At 44.1% G+C, this 20878-nt stretch overlaps 1 protein-coding gene across 5 annotated transcripts in view; it reads left to right on the top strand.

The window, feature by feature from the left end:
• Tmc5 (transmembrane channel like 5) overlaps window positions 1-20878 on the top strand; it is a 78364-nt gene that overhangs the window by 16482 nt on the left and 41004 nt on the right. For 2 of the 5 annotated variants that reach the window (XM_040755718.1, XM_021230425.2), the window contains exons 2-4: window positions 9871-11007; window positions 13180-13286; window positions 19837-19926. In XM_040755718.1, coding sequence (XP_040611652.1) covers window positions 10247-11007; window positions 13180-13286; window positions 19837-19926 — 958 coding nt within the window. In that variant the 5' untranslated portion in view covers window positions 9871-10246. Of the gene's footprint in view, window positions 1-8776; window positions 8927-9870; window positions 11008-13179; window positions 13287-19836; window positions 19927-20878 lie in introns of those variants that run through there. The other 3 variants (XM_040755715.1, XM_040755731.1, XM_040755725.1) reach the window with 3 other exon arrangements.

Genomic DNA, 20878 nt, shown 5'->3' with positions numbered 1-20878 from the left:
CTCTGTGTGTGTGTGTGTGTGTGTTGCATAAGTGTTTGTACAGATATCATCCACCTTACTGTTTGAGACAGTAACTCTCTGACTGACTAGTGAGTCCCAGGAATCCTAGCTCTGGGCTCCAGCAACTATACCACCACACATGGCTTTTTAAAGTTGGTCCTGAGGATGGAACTCAGGTCCTCGTACTTGCAAGGCAAATGCTTTACCAACTGAGCCATCCCTTAGCCCTCTCTGGGCCCTTTAAAATGCTCTTTTCTGTGCCTAGGTAGAACAGGCAGGCGCCAACCTCTATCCTGTCAGCAGTCTGTCCGCTGTCTTTACTAGCTGCAGGAGGAGTGGGGTATGGGGCTGATCATCCAGTCAGCAATGTGGGATTCGCTATTCAGTTTCAATGATAACTTATCACTTTTGCTTCGAGGCATTTCTGAAACCCCGTAGGTGTGCCTGCACTCTGATTGGATTTGCTTGAAAGCTTCTGTCACCTGCTTGGGTTTGATGGAGAGAAGCAATCAGGATGCGGGTTAATCCCTCCTTTTTGTCACCACTCTGCCCCAAGACTCTACACTTTAATAGTTTTCATTTGAAATGGCTATGAGTCAAGAAAACACTTGCCTTTTTTCACTCAGGTTTATCTGTTAAGAAGGCCTTTAAAAACTAATCTTTATTTTACTTATTCATTGATATATGTAATTTCCTAAATTCTTTGAGAATTTAATGCAATATATTTTGATCCTATTCATCCTCCCTTTACTACCTACCCCATTTTGTAACTTCTTTTTATTTTAGTTAATTTTGTTTTTAACACATATCAAGTCCAATTTGTGCTGCCCATATATTCTTGAATGTGTAGTTTTCTACTAGAGTATGATTGACTTATCAGAGGCTGTCTTAGGGTTTCTATTGCTGTGAAGAGACACCATGACCATAACCACTCTTTTTTTTTTTTTTTGGTTTTTCGAGACAGGGTCTTTCTGTGTGTATCTTTGGAGCCTATCCTGGCACTTGCTCTGTAGACCAGGCTGGCCTTGAACTCACAGATCTGCCTGCCTCTGCCTCCCGAGTGCTGGGGATACAGGCATGAGCCACCAACGGCCCACAGACCATAACAACTCTTACAAAGGAAAATATCTAATTCAGAGATTTAGTCCATTATCATCTTGATAGGACATGGTGCTGGAGAAGGAGCTGAGAGTTCTACATTTTGATCCATAAACAACAGGAAGTGAACTAAGTCCCTCACGGGACATATCTTGAGCATCTGAAACCTCAAAGTCCAATCCCAGGAACACACTTCCTCCAACAAGGCCACATCTACTTCAACAAGGCCAAACCTCTTAATAGTGGCACTCCCTATGGGCAATTATGGGGTCAATTACATTCAAACTACCACAATGACCATAAAGTCACTATTGTGGTCAATATCGTGATCAGTTGTAGTGTTCACTGTTTAGGCCAGTTGTAGTGTCTACTTTGATGTTCAGCCATAGTAATCACTATGGTAGTCATTGTGGTGATGGGGTGGTCACTGTAGTGTTAACTTTGATGTTCAACCGTAGTGATCACTATGCTGGTCTTAATGTATAGGGTCCACTGGGCAATGATACCAGGGTTCACACCCTTGAAGAAGATGATTCTCCCTCCTGTGATAGCCATCAACTGCCAATAGCACCTCAGCTAAGGGTGAGGCCTCCTAACCTTCTCCTCTAACCATGCTTGTACTGGCTGGTTTTGTGTGTCAGCTAGAGTCATCAGAGAGGAAGGAGCCTCAGTTGAGGAAATGTCTCCATGAGATCCAGCTGTAAGGCATATTCTCAATTAGTGATCAATGGGGGAAGACCCAGCCCATTGTGAGTGGTGCAATCCCTGGTCTGATGGTTCTGGGTTCTAAAAGAAAACAGGTTGAGCAAGCTAAGGGAAACAGGCCAGTAGGCAGCACCCCTCCATGGCCTCTGCATTAGCTTCTGTATCCAGGTTCCTGCCCTGTTTGAGCTCTTGTCCTGACTTCCTTCAGTGAACAGTGATGTGAAAATGTAGGGTGAATAAGCCCTTTCCTTCCTCCCCAAACTCACTTCATGGTCATGGTGTTTCACTGCAGCAACAGAAATCCTGAAACCCTAAGACAATGCTGAAATATTCACTGAACTTATTTTGTGCTGTCAACTACAGCTGCTGTGAGTTCCTGAGCAAAATGGCCATGTCATGTCCACTAGTTTAACCCCAGTGCTGCCCAACCTCTGACTCTTACAGTCTTTCTGCACCCCCACCTCACCCTGTCATGTTCCCTGATGGGGAGAAGGCTGATACAGATATTCCACTTGGGGCTAAGCACTCCACGGTCTCTATTGCATTTTGACCAGTCGTTAGTCTCTATATTAACTACCATCCACTGCAAGAAGAAGCTTCTCTTATAAGGGCCTGAATTTGCATTAATCTCTGCACCTAGAGATGGAAGGTTTTTTATGTTTAATTTTGGAAGAAAAGTCTTTATCCTTGCTTCAGTCTGAGCAATCCTAACTGATTTCAAAACTATAGGGTTCAAGAAGTAAAACTAGACTGTGGCTCAAGTGGTAAAGTCCTGGTCCAGAATACATGAACTGGGTGCAGTGGTGCATCTCAGCGCTAGGAGGATCTGGAGTTCAGGGTAACAGTGAGCTATACAACAAGGCAGATACTGGCCAGAGAGATGAGACTCGACTGCTCACACTCATGCCTTGAGTGCTTGCTGGAAAAGCTACTCACACTCATGTCCTTGTGTGCTATAACAGCATCCCTACCTCTCAGGAAATTTGCATATCTCACTGGCTAATTTAGGTCTCCTGTCCATCTAAAATGCCCACTTTATCTCTAATGAAAAGACCATAGTGCATGCCTTTAATCTCAGCACTCAGTAGGCAGAGGCAGGTGAATCTCTATGAGTTCGGACCAGCCTGGTCTACAGAGTGAGTTCCAGGACAGCCTCCAAAACAATACTGATAAATCCTGTCTCGGAAAAAAAGAAAAGAAAAAAAAGAGAGAGAAAAAGCCTCCCACATTCTGCTTTGTCTCTTGGAAAGTTAGAAAAATGAGGTCACCTCAGGGTTTTATTATGTAGTCCTGGCTGGCTTGGAACTCACTGTGTGCACCAGATAGACACATTTTCAATTTGGGATTCTTCTGCTTCAGCCTCAGGAGTGGCTGGAATGACAGGTTTGCCAGGCCCAGCTGGTTATCTCAGCTAATCCGCTTATGTTGGCCGTTCTCAAACTCTTGGTGGGTTAGGAGGAATGGTGATTTTGTTCCCAGACACTAGCTGGCAGGGCTTGAGACACTTTTTGACTGTTACCATGGGGATTAGGTCTTTCTGGTGTCTGGTGAGAGAGGCTACAGATATTGGGGAGCATCCACTGTGCCCAGCCCTCCTCCCCACAGTATGACATGCATCAGTTGTACTGACAGAGAAACCAGGGCTTAAATGCACCTCATGCTGCAATTCTTCTGTCTATGTCTGTGTATGTGAGTGCAGGTACCTGAAGAGACCAGAAGAGGGCACTGGATGCCCTAGAGCTGCATTTACCCGCAGTTGTGAACTTTCTGACTGGGAACCAAATCAGGTCCTCTGCAAGAGCAGTGAGCTCTTAACCATGAGCTCATCTCTCCAGCTCTGAGTCCTGTCTTTCTGTTTCCTTCATGCAAGCTGCATAGGAAAGTAACTGACTATCCTCTACAGGAAGGGAAGAGAGGTCAGCTGTGGGATACCCTGGTTGTCATAGGAAGACACTGTACAAATGAATAGGCCAGTAACCCACAGTGGTGGGAAATCAGTACAGCCACTTGGGGAAAAGCTAAGTCATCCACAGTGAGATGGAATATGCTCCATCCAAATGGCCCTGGAAGCCAGAATCAGCTCTCTTCCTTAGAGACATTTGCACAGCCTAAGGAGACTCATCTGGGACATGCAGAGATCACTGTGTAGAGTTGTAAAAATTGGGGGACAGCCCTGTGACCCATGAATAGGAGAACGGATCAGCACAACAGAACATGATAACCAAGTGGAACACATGCAGCCATTGAGACCAACAGATTCCTAAAAGTGTGGCTTCCTAATTTTAGCTGCTAGAACTAACAGCAAGGTTGGATTTCAAGCCCAGCTTACATTAAGCTGAAACATAGGTCATGGTGTTTTATACATGTGCAGCACATATCATTTGTGTTATACATAGAATGTGTTAAAATGTTTAAATACTACACATGAATAATGCATATCACACAGTCATCCCTCGGTACCTGTGAGGGACTGGCTCTAGGACCCAACTGACACCAAATATGCAGATATTCACATCCCTTATATAGACTATCAGCATTTGCATAGAAGCTAGGTATACCCCGCATAATTTAAACCCTCGCTGAGTGATTTATAGCAGATAATCCAATGTAAACGCTATATAAATGCTCTTACAATATTCTTGGAGAATAGTGATGAGAAAGAGTGTCTGCAGGCTTAGTCAGGATAAGTGTGATTTCTCTTTTCACATACTTTCCTTCAGTGGGAGGATACAGCCTCCTCCTCCACTCCCACCCCACCCCCACCCCCAGATGCAGAGGTCTGACTGTAATGCTCCTTCTAGTCTCCAGAATTCAATGTAGTCTTGTTTGTTTTTATGTTCTTAAGAGAAAATAAATCAAGAAGGCATTTGCGCCTGCCTCACACATATGTGCATGCTCCTTTGATTCTGTGTCACAGGTCCTCCCCGTCATTCATCTCTGCCTGCAGTCAGTAAGCTTAGAATGTTCAGGTGAGGCCAGAATCAGCGATTAGAGCCACTTATATCTATCTACCTGTCACCCAGTTCCCGGAAAAGGCCATCCTAGCACCACAGATAAAGGTAACTAATAAGAATGCATCACACATTTCAAGAGAAAGATTCTGCGCATTTTCATCATAAAGAAACAATTAACATTTAAGACGACGATAAGCTGTTGCTCTGAGTTGATCATTATCCAATACACACACAACCCCAGGCATCATGTACCCCATGACTATGTAAAATATATGCCAGTCAACAAAGTAAGTTAATTTACAGAAGCCTGCTTCCTGGAAGCTATGACGCCAGCAGTTCCCAATGAGACCTGTAGACTACCTTTTATTGAGCACAATTCCTATAATTGCAGACACAGTGAGAAAAAAAAGTAAGGGCTGGGGGGCAAGTTTCCATGGAGCTGAGTATGTCCAGTTAATGAATCCTCCTTTCTCTTTAGGAAGGGCATATAAAGTGTTTTTTTATGTGTTTGGGTGTTTCACCTGCATGTATACCTGCGCACCATGGCCATGCAGGGCATTGGATCTCTTGGAGTTGGAGTTACAGATGGCTGAGCCACCACGTGGGTGCGGGTTATTGAACACAGGTCCTCTACAAGAGCAGATGGTGCTCTTAACTGCTGAACCACCTCTCTAGTTTTCTCTTTAGCAAAGATTTTTATTGGCGCATATTTATTGTTCTCAGTGATGGGTTTGGAAAGATGTTTTTATAAAATATATCATGTACTTTAGACATATTCACCACCTTTCCCTTCTTTCTCTCCCTTCTCTTTCTTCTAAACCCTTCATTCCTCAGATAGTCTTGATTCTACTTCCATGCTGTGTGTGTGTAATTTTGTGTATCCACATAAACTCCAAAATCCACAAATGAGAGAAAAATGTGATCGATCGATCTATCTAAAGTCATCTATCTGTCATCATTTATCATCTATCTATAGAGAAAGGGTCTTACTATGTAGCCCTATCTGGATTGGAACTTGCTATGTAGACCAAGCTGGCCTCAACATCACAGAGATCCTCCTTCCTCTGCCTCCTAAGTGTTGGGATTAAAGGTGTGCCTTTATTTTTTCAATATTTGTTTGTTTGTTTGAGAAAGAGTCTCTCTACAAAGCCCTGGCAGTCCTGGAACTCACTATATAGACCAGGCTGGCCTAGAACTCACAGAGATCTGCCTGCCTCTGCCTCCTGAGTGCTAGGGGTAAAGACACGTACCACCAAAATGTATGTAAGTGTTTTTGTCTGTATGTATATAGGTGCACCAGGTGCATAACTGGTACCCAGAGAGGCCAGAAGAGAACATCAGATCTGGAACTGGAGTTATAGGTGGTCATGAGTTACCATGTGGGTCCTGGAAACTGAACCTGGGTCCTCTGGAAGAGCAGCAAATGCTCTTAACCACAGAGCTATCTCTTTAAGTGATATTTCCTTGAGTCTGACTTCTTTTGCTTAATATAATGGTCTCTGGTTGCATACATTTCCCTGTGGTTAGAATAATTCCATTCTTCATCAAGGCTGCATAAAACCATTATTGAGAGTCTCATATCAGTGACCTAGAGGGGACCTTGGTGTCCCTTCAACTTTAGACTCCTGAGGTTGTCAGTCCCTGTGTGACCTTGGCTGATGGCTTCACTCTGTTAGCTGATCCCCCTGGAAGGGTTCTCATAACTCCTGTTTAGAAACTGATCCTCAGCAGCATGGCTGTCTTGACGAGATAACCTGCTTTGTGCTCACCTCCCTACCCTGCTCCTGGAACCTACACTGACTTCCCTCTGGTCTGGGCTAATAAGCAGCTTAAAGCAAAATTTAGTTCTAGGCTGGGCAAGGTGGTGCATGCTTATAATCCCAGCATTCAGGAGATGGAGACAGGAGGGCCATTAGTTCAAGGCTAGGCTTGGCTACATACTATCTAGAAGCTAACCTAGATTACATAAAACCCCATTTTACCAAACACTAAAACAGTTCTGTTATTGTCACTATGACTACCTAGGAATTGTGTGGGATCACTCCATCTCCTGTCTGTTACAAGGGACTATCTGTTTCTTTAATCATATCCTAATTCTTCTAGAACTTGCCCAGGGTTTCATTATATATAAACACACACAGTGATCACTTTGAACTTCTGTTCCCTGAGGCTGCCTGGGAATGGTGCTAAGATGTTACTGTTGGTGTGGTGCCCAGCCCAGCCACACAGTCAGCCAATGGGAACTAAGGTCCTTTCTACCTAACACCAAGTGCTGGTGTTCCTAACCACTTTCATTTTAGTGTCACATCAACCATTTAAGTCAGATAAAATGCCCCGTCTTCACCTACATTTTGTTTTCGTTCGTTCAGATTCTCTTTGAATTAGATGCAAGCAAATCAGAAGTATCTGTGAGCCCAAATACTTGCTGGGTTATTTTTCCCTCCCCAGCAGCTGTTATGAGTATGGCCTCTGGTTTTTATTTTTCTGGTCTTTTTCTTTCTTTTTACCTTTTCAGATAAAGTCTTGCTGGCTAGACTGACCTCAAACTCACACTGTAACTTAGGCTAGCCCGAAGCTTGTGATTTTTCTGACTTCTGCTACCATACCAAGCATAACAGTCTCTAGCCTTCAGACTTCATTTTTTTGTTTAGGAGTAATCTATTGGTAAATATGTACATAAGTCTTAGGTTTGCAAGTTGACGAACATTTACACACACATATCTATATTTCTAGGCATCCCCACCCAAGAATATAAAATCATCACCTAACACTTTAAGGATACCCTCATGGAAAATCCTACTCATTGCCTATCTCTTTTCTTGTCTGTATCTAGTATTCTGTCTAAAATCAGCATGTGTTACCAACCTGATCTTGAACTGGGATAAATTTATACAGCATATATTCTTTTGTGTTCAACTCTTTAATCTGTGGGTCATCCATGCTACTTCATGTAGCAAAAGTTTAGTCTTTTTTATTTCTGTACCGTATTTCATGCAGTGAGCATGCCATAATTCATTTCCTTATTCTGTTCTTGAATGACATCTGAATTTTCAATTTTGGGGTGCCTTGATAAAAAGTTCCTGTGAAAGTTACATGACTTGCCATCTTTTGGTGGATATATTTATTTCTCTTGGGCTGGCCTATATATACCTATTTTTATTTCTTGAATATTTACTTGGATATAAGACCTTGGCCTTATGTAGACCCTGGGAATTCCTAGTACGGACATGGTAATTGCTACAAGGAAACAAGTGAGTTCCAAACCATGTTAAGAAAAATGATTTGCACCATAGCATAGCAATAGGTCTTCATAGCACTACAGTGTGGATAAATGTACCTATTTGCAAAGGTCATGTTGTAGTCAAGATTCTTCTGTTTCATAGCAAATAGCAACTGGACCCTAAATTATGTCAAAAAGGGAATGCAATGACACAGGCCTTGAGGTGTGGCTGGATCAGTGGCTGCAGGCATATCACCAGCACTTTTTTTTTTCTATGTATCTCTTGGCCCTGCTCTTTCCCTGTGGGTATCACTTTTAGGCAAACTTTCCCATTGGTGACTAGTGGAAACTTCAGGCTTAAGCTGCCATGCTATAATTCCAGCAAAACAAAGCTCTTAGGACTGACTCTCTAGCTCTGCTTGGGTGATATGCCCTCCCCTGGTAACCACACCCAGCCCATAAGGACTTGGCATAGGGATGGGTGCTACCCAAGGAGATGTGTTTCCACAGCAAAGAGCAATGGACGCCAGGAAGGAAGAAAGGAGAGGAAAGTTGACTTCCCTGGTGCTGAGCCACGAGGAATCAAGTCAGCCTACAAACATTCTGAAGGCACAGTTGAGGGGAGAGAGTTAATATTTTCTAAAGCTTTGGTTACTCAAAGCCTAACCCACGTCATTTACACAGAGATAAACTTGTCTAAATTGGCCAAGCTTTGAAAATTTTCTACTTCCTTCTTGAAGGCATCCACATTTACCTAGCCGTTGAGGCGTGAAACAGCAGAGGTGTGTTTGTGTTTTACTTTCCTTACTGGCTTAGCAACAAACCCTGCTGGCTCTTCTTGGAAACTTTCTTCTCTGTGTATCATTTTCTTCTCAACTCCCACTGATGCCACACCAGTAGCTCCAGGCTGAGCTTTTTACCTCCTTGGAAGAAGAGCACCTTCTCCTTGGTAAGTCTCATCTAGAGCCCATCCATTCCTGAGCCAAGCCTGAGGGCAAAGAAATGGTGGGTTCTGATTGGTCAGGCTTTGGGTCGCTTGGTCATGAGTATTGGTTGGACAGTGTGAGTTTCTGTACCACCTGCTCTAAGTGGGAGCAAAGAGGATTTCAAGGGGGGGGGAATCAAGGCACTGTTGGCAGAGAAGGGACATCTAGAGAAAACCTTATCACTTGATTAGAGAGTGGTCCCCATCTGAAGAGCTCACAGAACTGATACAGTCACATTTTCAAACAAGAAGGGATCTACTTGGTGTCCTTACCCGAGTCTTCTGTCTCACTTCTGTGAACTATTCTTTCTTTGTGCACGCACACTGATTTGTGTTCTTAACCCTAGAAACACAAGAGCAATCAAAACGTTCAAGGTTAGAGGCAGTGGCGCACACCTGGGATCCCAGCATTTGGGAGGCTGAGACTGGAGGATTGTGAGTTCCAGACCAGTCTGGGATACTGGGTGAGACCTTGTTTCAAACAAACAAGAAAGCAAATGAACAGCTCGAAGATGTCTGGGTTCCGAGGGCTGAGGTGAAACCCAATCGGTAGTGTTTGTCTAACATGCACGAAGCCTAGCATGGCTTAAACCAGGTATGGCGGCACAAGTCTGAAATCTTTGAACTTGGGTTCAAACTCAAGGTCATCCTCTGCTACATAGTGAGCTCAAGGCCAACCTGGGCTACATGAGATTCTGTCTCAAAAAACTTTGTTCTTTCCAATCTTTGGTTCGTGATCCCCAAATCATACAGATACCTTACCAAAGGTATAACAGTGGTTGTAGGCATCAGTATTTTGAGAAAAGTCCTAGGTTTAGTCTCTCCTCCATAGTAGTCTGAGCTCCTGTGCTTTGCAGGCGAATCGCCCACATCTTAGCTCCCCATATGTTGTGCTGTTGTTCCTACAGGGACACTGTCATTCTCGTGACTCAGGAGCACCATTCACAGCTCCATTCCAGCACACAGAGAGTAGAAAGCTGAGAAACAGGGGAACGACTTCAGTCCTTCAACAGTGCGACCTGGAGGCTGCTTCCGCTGACCTGCCACTGAGCACATTCGTAGCCTTATCATAGGTGTGGGGAGGCTGCAAACCGCAGTCACTGTTCTTGGCACCTCAACACCCAATCATCAGCTACTGGAAGAAACCCAGCACTTTATACAAGGAAGGAAGAAAAGTCACCGAACTTTCCCTTCTTTTTGATTTTCAGTTTAATAAAAAAAGTCCCTGAGTTGCTACAGAGGCGGCAATGCTTTAACACAACCGGCTGAAGACTCTACGGCATCATGTCTGCCTTTCACAGGAATAGCAGCTATGAGGAGCATGGGGACTACCCTGGCTATTCAGGGTCTCAAAACCATACACAGAGTCATTTGAAAACTCAGGATCATCTAGAACTTCCAGGTTCTCTGGACAACTCAGGCTTCCACCATCCCAGGAGCAACCCATATTCTTCAGGCTCTAGAACAAATCCAGACTATCTCAGCTTTGTAGAAGAAGCAGATTACCCAGGATCTCTGAGTAACACAGGCTATCACAGCCCAAGGAATCCTTCATTCTCTGCACATTCCAGAACAAAGCCAGACTATCATGAGTCTTTACCTGAACCAGACTATAATGACTTCCAGAGCGATCCACACCACTCAGATTCATCTCCAGAGCCTGACTACCCTGGATTTCAGCGCCATTCTGGTTTTGCAGGAGCCAGAGGAAGCACAAAATATGAAGGTTCTAGAACCAATCTAGGTTATTTGGGATCCTTGAACGAACCAGATTATCCTGGCCCCAGGACCAGTTCTAACCTGCCAGGCTCCAGAAGAGATGTCGGGCATGCTGGTTCCAGAAACAACTCTTACCCCGACACCTTGGGGGAACCTGATTACCCAGGTTCTGATAATCAGCCGAACTTGTCCCACTTTTATGGAGAACCAGACTATCCTGGTGCTGAGGGATCAAAGAATGCTCCAGACTTTTGGGAAGAACCTGATTATCCAGGTGCCGAGGAAGATCATGGTTATGGCTGTTCCAAACTGGGAGCCCTCAGGAGGTAAGTTCAAGTCTATCTCCCTCACTGTGGTACTCAACAAGCGAGTGGGAGTTGGTCCAATGGTTTCAGTTAGGGACATGTATTGATTACCTTTGTATCTAAAATGCCCAGCGCAAATGAACAATGCCCACAGAGTTCAAGCCCACAGTGTCTTGTTCCTATGCTCGTCTTGGGCAGAACATCATGGCCACAGGAATGTGTGACAAAGGAGAGAGGTTCACATCCTGGTGGGTGGGTAGCAAAGAGAATGAAACCTCGTGCATGGTTAGAGGTGCAGGACAAGATTCCTCCCCCAAGGACCCAGCCTCAGTGAGCCACTTCCTTCAGTGAGATCTCATCTCCAAAAGTTCCCAGAAACCCCCCCAAATAGTGCTACCAGCTGAGGATCAAGCATTCAGCTTACCAGTCAGCATGGATAAAGAATTTTCACTTCGGCCCTTTTTGGTCACTGTTATCTGGTATCATTTTAGACCTTGACAGCATTATGTGGGTGTCATAGCTGGGTCAAATCTAATTTTCCTGGGCTAACTTTTCCAGAGGTCGTGTCGACAACAACACTAATTCTTTTGGTTAGTTTTTTTTTTATTATTGTTGTTAACTCACACATTTTGCCACATGGAATTGTAACTGATGTCTTATTTTACATGTACCATTTCAATTATATTTATAAATTTGAGTTTTTAAAAAAATGACTCTTTTAGAAGTAGTGATGCATTACCATAATAGAAGCACTTAGGAGATTGAGGCAGGAGAATGGGACAATAAGGCCAAACTGGATTATATAGTGAGACTCTTTCTTAAAACAAGGAAGGAGGGAACGAAAGAAGGGAAGGAGAAAGGAAGGAAAGAAGGAAGTTTCTGATTCAGTTGTCTAGGATGAGGTGTGTGTGTGTGTGTGTGTGTGTGTGTGTATGTGTGTGTGTACATACCTGTCCTTGTACATGTAGAGGTCAGAGGAAGACTTTGGATGTCTTCGTTTGGTCTCTCTGATCTTGGAGCTCACTGTTTTGGCTGGGGTGGGAGCCCAGGGGTCCATCTACCTTTCTCTGCCCTCCAATACTGGTGTCATAATTCCCAGCTTTTCTGCGGATGCTGGAGATTCAAACTCAGGTTCTCATGCTTGCACACACATGCCCCCGTCCTCTGAGCATCTCCTCAGCCCTAGGTGAGTTGATTTTTGCAGCATTCTTTCCTACAACCAGTGCTCCCTGACCTCCCACCTGTATTTCTGCTGCCCCCTGTCTTCGCTCTCTTGACTGTATTGAATCTGTTCTTCCAGGTCTTTCTGAGATGTGTCAGCTCCATGTAGCCTTCTTAGAACTCCCACCTGAATTTCCCCATCCTTCCTCTGAATTCCTCAGGCCTGTCTTTTGGTACTCACTAATTTGTACTTGTAATTGCTCATAGGTCTGTTAAAAGTGGGTTGTAACACATGGTGTGTGTGTGTGTGTGTGTGTGTGTGTGTGTGTATGTGTCTTTAGTGCCTAGCTCACACCTAACAGAGCTGACCTTCAGTCAGCATCATAAGACAGATGAATAGATGGATTATGGATGGATAAGTGGGTGAATAGATGGATAGATTATGTATGTATGAGTGATCACAGGAAAAGGTGAATGAATGATGGATGGACAAATAGATGGATGAGTGGATTGTCACCCTTATATTGCTGGGTAGAGTGGGACTTCCTGTCACTGGAACAAAAAAATCTGACATAACTTAAAGAGGAAAGATGTATTTTGATTCATGGTTTCAAAGTTTCAGTCCATCATGGAGCAGAGAGATAGGGAGAGGAAAAGAGAGGGGAGGAGAGGAGGAATGGAGGGAGGGAGGGAGGAAGACAGGGAGGGAGGGAGGGAGGGAGGGAGGGAGGGAGGGAGGGAGCAAGAGAGAATACACATTCAGGTTTGTTTTTCTTAGGTCCCTTTGATTTCCTGTGGGTCACCCTTATGGGCAGTGCTGTCCTCACTCAGGGAGGGTCTCCCCCCCTTAGATAATGTCCCTTATGGGAAGTACTGTCCTCACTCAGGGAGGGCCTCCCCCCCTTAGATAATTCTCTCTGGAAATGACCCTCATAGACATGGAGATGTGCTTTAGGAACTTCCTGGGCCTTCTCAATCCATGATAAGATGGATCAGCAGGACATATTCTATGTGATCCCTATCTCCTTGCAGGAGTAATGGCAAGAATGAAGATTACCCTGACAGCATTGAAATGGCATTCATGGAAAAGGCAGATCCACAAGGCCACTTTCTGCCAGTTGACCCTAGAAATGGCTATGGTGAGTATGAGTTAAGGTGACATTAGTGTCCCAGGAAGAAAGCAAAAGGCAGTGAATAAAGACATGCCACAGCTGTGACATTGACTTCTCCCCTCAGATCCCCTCCTTTCGTATAGAAACTAGAACTTGGTGTGTCGGAAGCCAGGTGCCATCACTGAGAATCAAAGAGGAAGAGGAGAGGGGAGGGGAGGAGAGGGAGATGTTCAAGAAAGTCAGGAGGAGGAAGATGAGGAAGAGGGGAGGGCAGTTATGGAAAACTTTAGAAGGCCAGCTTCTAAAACCTTCGCTCAGGGTTAAAAAAAAAGGAGTCCCAAATAAGCAAAGGAACTAAAATATGAGCGAAAAAAGAATCTACTTGCAACATGACCATTCTATCCATGTCTTTTTACTATTCTTCTCTTGTTCTCCTTCCCTCATTCTTGGAGGTACAGGTATATATACCTTTGCAACAGTAATTTTTTTTGCAATACAATGTGAGGCTTGAGTTCCTCATGGTCAGCAAGGCAGATAAAATTTACACACACAGCAATAAACTAAAACTGCTAGGAGGAAGTTTTTAGCACCAATTGCTTAGGGCTGTAGGTCAAGGAGAGGGTCTAAGTTTAATTTGCACAAGAAACAAAACCTGGCGCCTTCCAGTGCTCTGGCCTCAGTGGCAGCACAGGCCTTTAGGAAGGTTTACTTTTCCCTGAGGATGAGCAAATGGACTGATTACCTTTGTCATTATCTTCTCAGGGGAAACACAAGCAGTAAATCTCTGAGCTAAGGTCTTGGGTAATAAAACAAGAAGTTTTAGAATCTTCTAGTGCAGGGTTAGTTTAGGTTATCATTTCTCTATCTGCCAGTGAGGTAAAACCAGGACATTTTTTCTATCCATCTAGGCAGCTGTGAATCAACAACTTTGGGCATATAGTAATTCTGTTCTTGGATATTGGGGATGTCTTAGATGGAATGCTTTTGCCTGGGCCCTAAACATTGGCCTGTCAATAAGGATAATTGCAGGAAGGCAGATTTCTGCAGTTACATAGGAGAGGGGAACAAGGACTTGATAGTGGGAAACAGGTCTCACACATAGATAAGGGATGTAATCAGTATGGGAGAAATTGTGCCCAGCAAATGACCAGGTAGTGTTGAACTATGGGAAGTAAATCCCAAATTTGATATCAAAAGGAATAAACTACTAGAAGGATCTACAGCAAGAAACAGCCACTTTTATCCATAAGACTATAACGCTAAATACAACTTTTGTATTGGTTCAATCCCCCAAAAGAATTATGGGCTGGTCTTGTGAAAAGAGGCTGATTAATCACTGTGTAATCTTGCGGCTTGTAGCAGGTAATGGCCAGCCAAGAGCAGTACAGGATGCTGGTACTATAAAGCACAGGCAGAAGGTTAATAGGCTGGAGGGATGCTGGGAATGGTTTTTCAGGTCAGAGAAGGGAAGGAATGTGTCTCTCTGTGAATAGATGCTCCTTGACTTATGCTCTGGGTGAAAATACCGTACGTCAAAATGCATCGAGTGTAATTGGAACCTAGTCATTTAGCATCATGCTACACTGAAAAATGCCATGAGCTGCTTTCCTTGGTGATTTGTGGACTGTTGGGGAGCTAAAGTTCACTGCTGCTACTCATCATGGGCAAGGATCACAGAGAAAATCCCTACAGAGGAAATTTTCAAATTTAACAGGGATAGGTGGGACACCAGTAATCCCAGCACTCTCAAGATGGGGGTAAGAGGATCAGGAGCTCAAAGTCATCCTCAATAACATAGTGAATTTGAGGCCAGCCTGGGCTACAAGAGACCCTGTCTCAAAAATTAAAAAATAAATATAAAAAAGGAGGAAAAGAGAATATTGCATTTTAATAATTTTTTTTAGTAATGCTGACTATTGAACCTAGGGTCTCACACAGTCTAGGAAAATATCCAAGTTCCTATATTGCCAAGCACATTCCCAGCCTTTAAAGTAACAAATTTGAAAGCTGTGTGTGGTGACTCATACCTTTGACTTCAGCACTCAGAGAGCAGAGGCAGGTGAATCTCTGTGAGTTTGAGGCCAGTCTAGTCTACATATTGAATTCCATGACAGCCATGGCTACATAGAGAGACCCCATCTCAAAAAACAATAAACAGTAGTTTCTACTGATTACATGTCACTTCCCTCAGGCATAAAGCTGAACAAGTCAAGCTGTGGTAACTTGGGCATCTGTACTACTGAGAACATTAGCTGTTAGCCATTTGCAAAGGAACTTCTACTCGAGAGCCCAAACACTCTTTGCTCTGCCCAAGAATATCACAAACAAGTGCCTTGCATTCTCAACAGGGGCAATGGCAGTCCCAAGGAGGAGGGCAAGGGCGTTGATAGGTGTGAGGGATGTTTCTATTTGGATGTATTAAGCACAGACACACTCAGAGCACACAGAAACAGGTATCAAACACAGCTGTGACATTAAATTTTCACAGGAAGGACAGTGAGGGGAAAATATCTCTAACTATTGCTTAAGGGGCAAACTGAAGCTCAGAAAGAAAGTGCCAGTGCAACCCAACTACTAATTTGACAGCCAAGATGAGTACAGCCTGGCCCAGACCCTGACTTCCAGTCTTCCATGAACTGCTGCTGGGTAGAATCAGGGCAAATATGGGTGGATGCCTGACCACCTAGCTCTTAGAGAACACTGGAAATTAAAATTCTTCAAAGACAAGTCAAGGACTTGGGGGAAGGTTTGATGGGTAAATTGTTTGCTGTGCAACCATGAGGACCTGAGTTCAGATCCCCAGCACTGGGGTAAAAACCAGGCATGGGGATAGTGATGAAACTCTAGCAATGTGGGAGGAGCATGGGCAAATCCCTAGAGTTCCACAGACAGTCAGGCTAGCTGAATAGATGAGCTCCAAGCTCAGAGAGACCCTGTCTCAAAAAATAAGGTGGAGAAGTGTAGGAGGAAGCCGTGTGCCGCCATTAGCCATGTGACTTACTAGAGGCGCATACAAATGAGGTAATAAAAGAGCGGTTTACCACACCGCTAACCACACCCACTTTAGGCATGACTAAAGACGTATACAGACGTAAAGACACATACGGACGTAGGCAGTGAACTACGTCACTAGCCAGGCCCAAAAGTTTATCATTGCAGCATCAGAGAAGTGTTTGAGGAAGACATCTGATGTCAACCTCTGAGCTTCACACACACACACACACACACACACACACACACACACACACACACACACACACACAATTAAAATGGAAAAAAAAGTCAAACATGGCTTCCTACTCTGGGCTCCTTTCTGGGCCGAAGGTCCCAGTACCAGTCAACCCCTTCCTAGTGTCCCTCTGTTGTGGTAAACTATTCACTTCTGGAGAATTCAGAACCATCTGTGTGTCTTCCAAGGCTCTTAGTGATTTTCCTAGTGTTATGATGCCTAGCAAACAGTAGATGTGGGAGAATGCTAATTGAATTAATAACAACTGTAGCAGGTTTAGCTGATACCTTTTATGACAGGAATACATCATAACAAATCTCCAAACCCAGAGGGTTGTTTTTAATTTGGCATTTTGCTTGTTTTGAGACGGGATCTCACCATGTAGCTCTGGAACTATCCTGGAACTCACTTTGTAGAGCATGTTGGCCTGGAATTCACAGATCTGTAGTTGACATTTTCTTTGGGCTGCCAACCAGTTCCCAAATAAAGGCACGAACACTTATTATTAATTATGAATGCTTGGCCTTAGATTATGCTTGTCCCACTAGCTCTTTTAACTTAATTTAACCTGTTTCTATCCATCTATGTTTTACCTCAGGGCTTTTTACCTTCTTTCATTCTGTGTGTCCTACTTTCCGGCTTCCTCTGTGTCTCTCTGTCTGGCCCCTGTTGAATCCTTGTCATCTCCTTTTCTTTCTTCCTTGAGCCTAAATGCTTCCTACTTACTCTCCCTGCCTGGAAGTTCCGCCTACGCTTCCTCCCTCACTATTGACCGTTCAGCTTTTTATTAGACCATTCATGTGCCTTAGGCCAACAAGGTAAAACGACAATTAATTATATAATTAAACAAATGCAACACATCTTTGCATAGTTAAATAAATGCAACACATTTTACATAGTTAAATAAATAGTCCACAAAAGAGATCTGTCTGTGTCTACCCCCTGATTGCTAGGACTAAAGGTATGCGACATCACACTGGGCCCAAACCCAGAGTTATACAATAAACAAATATTTTTCACTCAATCTACAGGATTGCCTGGGTTAAGACTACACTAGGTTGAGATGGGTCATGATTCCTGTCACGGAGCTATCTGGACATTCTCTTCCTATGGCAGAAGCTGGAAGGGTTTGAAGTAGCAAGCTACAGGATCTGTGACCCATGCTGTCTCTAATGGCAGTATCACTTCTGCCGTGCTCCTCTGGTGTGATAAGAAGACAAGTTGGGTCACTGAGCCCAGAGAGTGGAACTGGCCATGGTAGGGAAGTGGAATCTTTGCTGAATAGTTAAGCTACTATGGTGGTTAGTGTATAAGAGTCCACTGCATTCTAGGCTCATTCAAGCATTTCATATGTCTTTTTAAAAACTTTTTATTTGTTCCTTGTGGCTTTCAAATCATGTATCTCAATCCCATTCATCTCCTAGTTGCTTCCTATCTGCCCTCTGTCCTTGGGACCTCCCCACCAGTGCTGTAGCTGATGAGGAGGAGGGCCAGTTCTCCCTAGTGAGGGGCGGGGCCAACTCTGTGCAGTTGTATCCCTTCAGCCTCTGGTGGTAACAGGAGCCATGGAAATCAACTCAGACCAAGGCTGTGGTAGGGCCACAAGCCCAGACATGGGTCTTGGCAAGCAGCCCAGGCCCAGACATCACCATGGCCTCAGGTGACAAGCAGGTCTCCCCACTCAGCCTGCTCCTCATCACCTCTTCAGATCTGCCTCTCTCCACAGGACATAAACCAGTCTTTCTCCTCTCTCTCTCTCTCTCTCTCCCTCATCCCGCCATATATTTACTCACCATAATAATGCCCAGCCTTGTGGTACTGGGCAGGCCCATGTTTTCCCAGGGAGAAGTGTGTGGGTCTCCTTCTCCCACTCAGTCTTCATGCTTATTTCAATTTCACATGTCTTAACAGATGGTTCCATCAGCAATCCTGTGTAAAAGTCAAATTGCCATCCCTATTCTATAGATTAAGTAACATGCCTGGGGCAAACAGCTGCTAAATAACAGGGCTGAGAGTGACTCCCAAGCAAAGTTCTAGAATCTTTGGCAGTGTCCCCTTCAGAAGTACCCTGCCTTCTGTGTTGTGTGCCTTTTGCTTTAACATGGATTGCATAAACATATATTGGAATGTGACACTGTCACACAGATGCAGAGAGTGGACTCTGTCCCAAGTAAAATGAGGCCACACTTACTCCCTGTGTGATCACAAAATATTACAACTTCAAGGAACCTTTGTGTTCACTTTTACAAGCAGTTTCAATGTGACTTGTAACTTATTAACAAGTGAAATCAGATATACGGTGAGACAGATTTAAAATGTAAGTATTAATAAGTCTATGTGAAGTACAGTTTTGTGAAATGCTTTCAGCTACATAAGCATATTTTTGTGCTGAATCACAAGTATTAGTTTTATAAAATATTTTTTGAGATTTTTATTTATTATTTATTTTATATATATGGGTGTTTTGCCCGCATGTATGTCTGTGTACCACATATGTGCAGTATCCTCAGAGACCAAAGGGGGCACCAATGTAGACAGAAGCTTCTGTCCTACCTGATCCCGAAGCTGTTTAGTCCCAAATAAACACACAGAGGCTTATATTAATTATAAACTGTTTGGCTGATGACTTAGGCTTCTTATTGGCTATCTCCCTCTTAATTATTAACCCATTTCTATTCATCTGTATATCTCCAAATGGTCCAGGCCTCTTGTATTCTTGGCAGCTACATGGCATCTCTCTGACTCTGCCTACTACCTTTCTCTACCTAGCTAAATCCTGCCTGTCCATTGACTGAAACAGCTTTATTCATCGACCAATAAGAGAAACATATATTCACAGCATACAGAAGGACATCCCTCATCAACCAAATTCCCTAGAACTGTAGTTACAGGTGGTATTCCCAGATGCTAGGAACCAAACCCAGGTCCTTTGGAAGAGCATCCAGTGCTCTTAACCACTGAGCTGTCTCTCCAGCTCCTAACTACTTTTTTTTTTTTTTTTTGGTTTTTCGAGACAGGGGTTCTCTGTATTGTCTTGGAAGCTGTCCTGGAATTTGCTTTGTAGACCAGGCTGGCCTCGAACTCACAGAGATCCACCCGTCTCTGCCTCCCGAATGCTGGGATTAAAGGCATGCGCCACCAACGTCCAGCGCTCCTAACTACTTTTAATTGCATGATTTTTGTATTTTAATCCATTTTTCCCAAGTTCTTAACCTTGGGTCTTGTAGGACCTCAAAGGCAAAGTCTTGGTATGGGTCACCCTCCCTAGCCACCGTGAGCACATTCAGCCATCATGTGTTCCTCAGTGTCCAGTGTAGGACTGATTGGCATGTTCCCTCCTTGTTCCAGTGAATTCTGCTTACGAGAGAGGAAGTAGCCCTGTCTGTCCAGCTGGAAACCTGTTGCTGTCTGAACGTGACTGGCATATGTCACCCCAAGGTAAGTCTTATGAATCATCACTAAAAAGTCAGCCTTGGGGAAAGACTGGGCTCAAGGCAACACAGGTACTGGGTGTGACCATTTCCTCAAGGCCCTTGGTTTTCTAACGGATGTGGTGATGCTTCATTTGTTATGAGTTTTCTTCTTGCCTCCCTCCCTCCATTGCTCCCTCTCCACTTTCTTTCCCTCTTTGCTGTGGGGACAAACCTGGGGTCTTGGGGGTGGTAAGCACACACTCGATCCTTGAGCCACGGCCTCAGTGCTTAGTTTCCTTTCAGATGATGGGTGTTTCCCATCTAAGTATCAAGCTGTCTTCAATAGGAATCTTCTGGTTTGGGCTGGGGAGATGGCCCAGTGGGTAAAGTGTCTGCTATCCAGAAGTGAGGACTTGAGTTTGAATCCCAAGAACACACACACACACACACACACACACACACACACACACACCTGGCTGTAATGTCAAGTCCCTGGAACTCAGTGTTGTACTGTAGGGCAGAGACAGGTGGATCCTGGGAACTCACTAGGTAATCAGTCTAGATAAAATGACAAACCTCAGGTTCAGTTAAGAGACCATGTCTCAAAAAACAAAATGGAGAGTGACAGAGGAAAGACATCCTGGCATCAGCCTCTGGCCTCCAAACATGTCCATTTACATGACTGAGTGCTCCCACGCACACTCGGGTGCATACATACACACATATGCACACGTTAAAAAAATCTTCTGGTTATAATGGAAACCCAGGTCAGATGGGCGCTAGTAGGGAATTTATTGGCTTATGGGGGTAGGGTGTAGGAAAACTTAAGAACTAAAAGTCATAATAGTTTCCTTTCCTCTTATAGAGCCTGGTATATACCAGGTATGTTAGATATTTGTTCATCAACTTGCTGAATATAGAAAACATGACCTTAGAGCCTGAAGCCAAGGCTGGGTCTATTGGACTTACTCCTCATC

This window comes from Mesocricetus auratus, unplaced genomic scaffold (genome assembly GCF_017639785.1).
Source record: "Mesocricetus auratus isolate SY011 unplaced genomic scaffold, BCM_Maur_2.0 Super-Scaffold_4256, whole genome shotgun sequence".
In the NCBI taxonomy this organism is placed as follows: Eukaryota; Metazoa; Chordata; class Mammalia; order Rodentia; family Cricetidae; genus Mesocricetus; species Mesocricetus auratus.
Note: the sequence above shows the minus strand (reverse complement) of the source record. Positions and strands in the feature narration are given on the sequence as shown.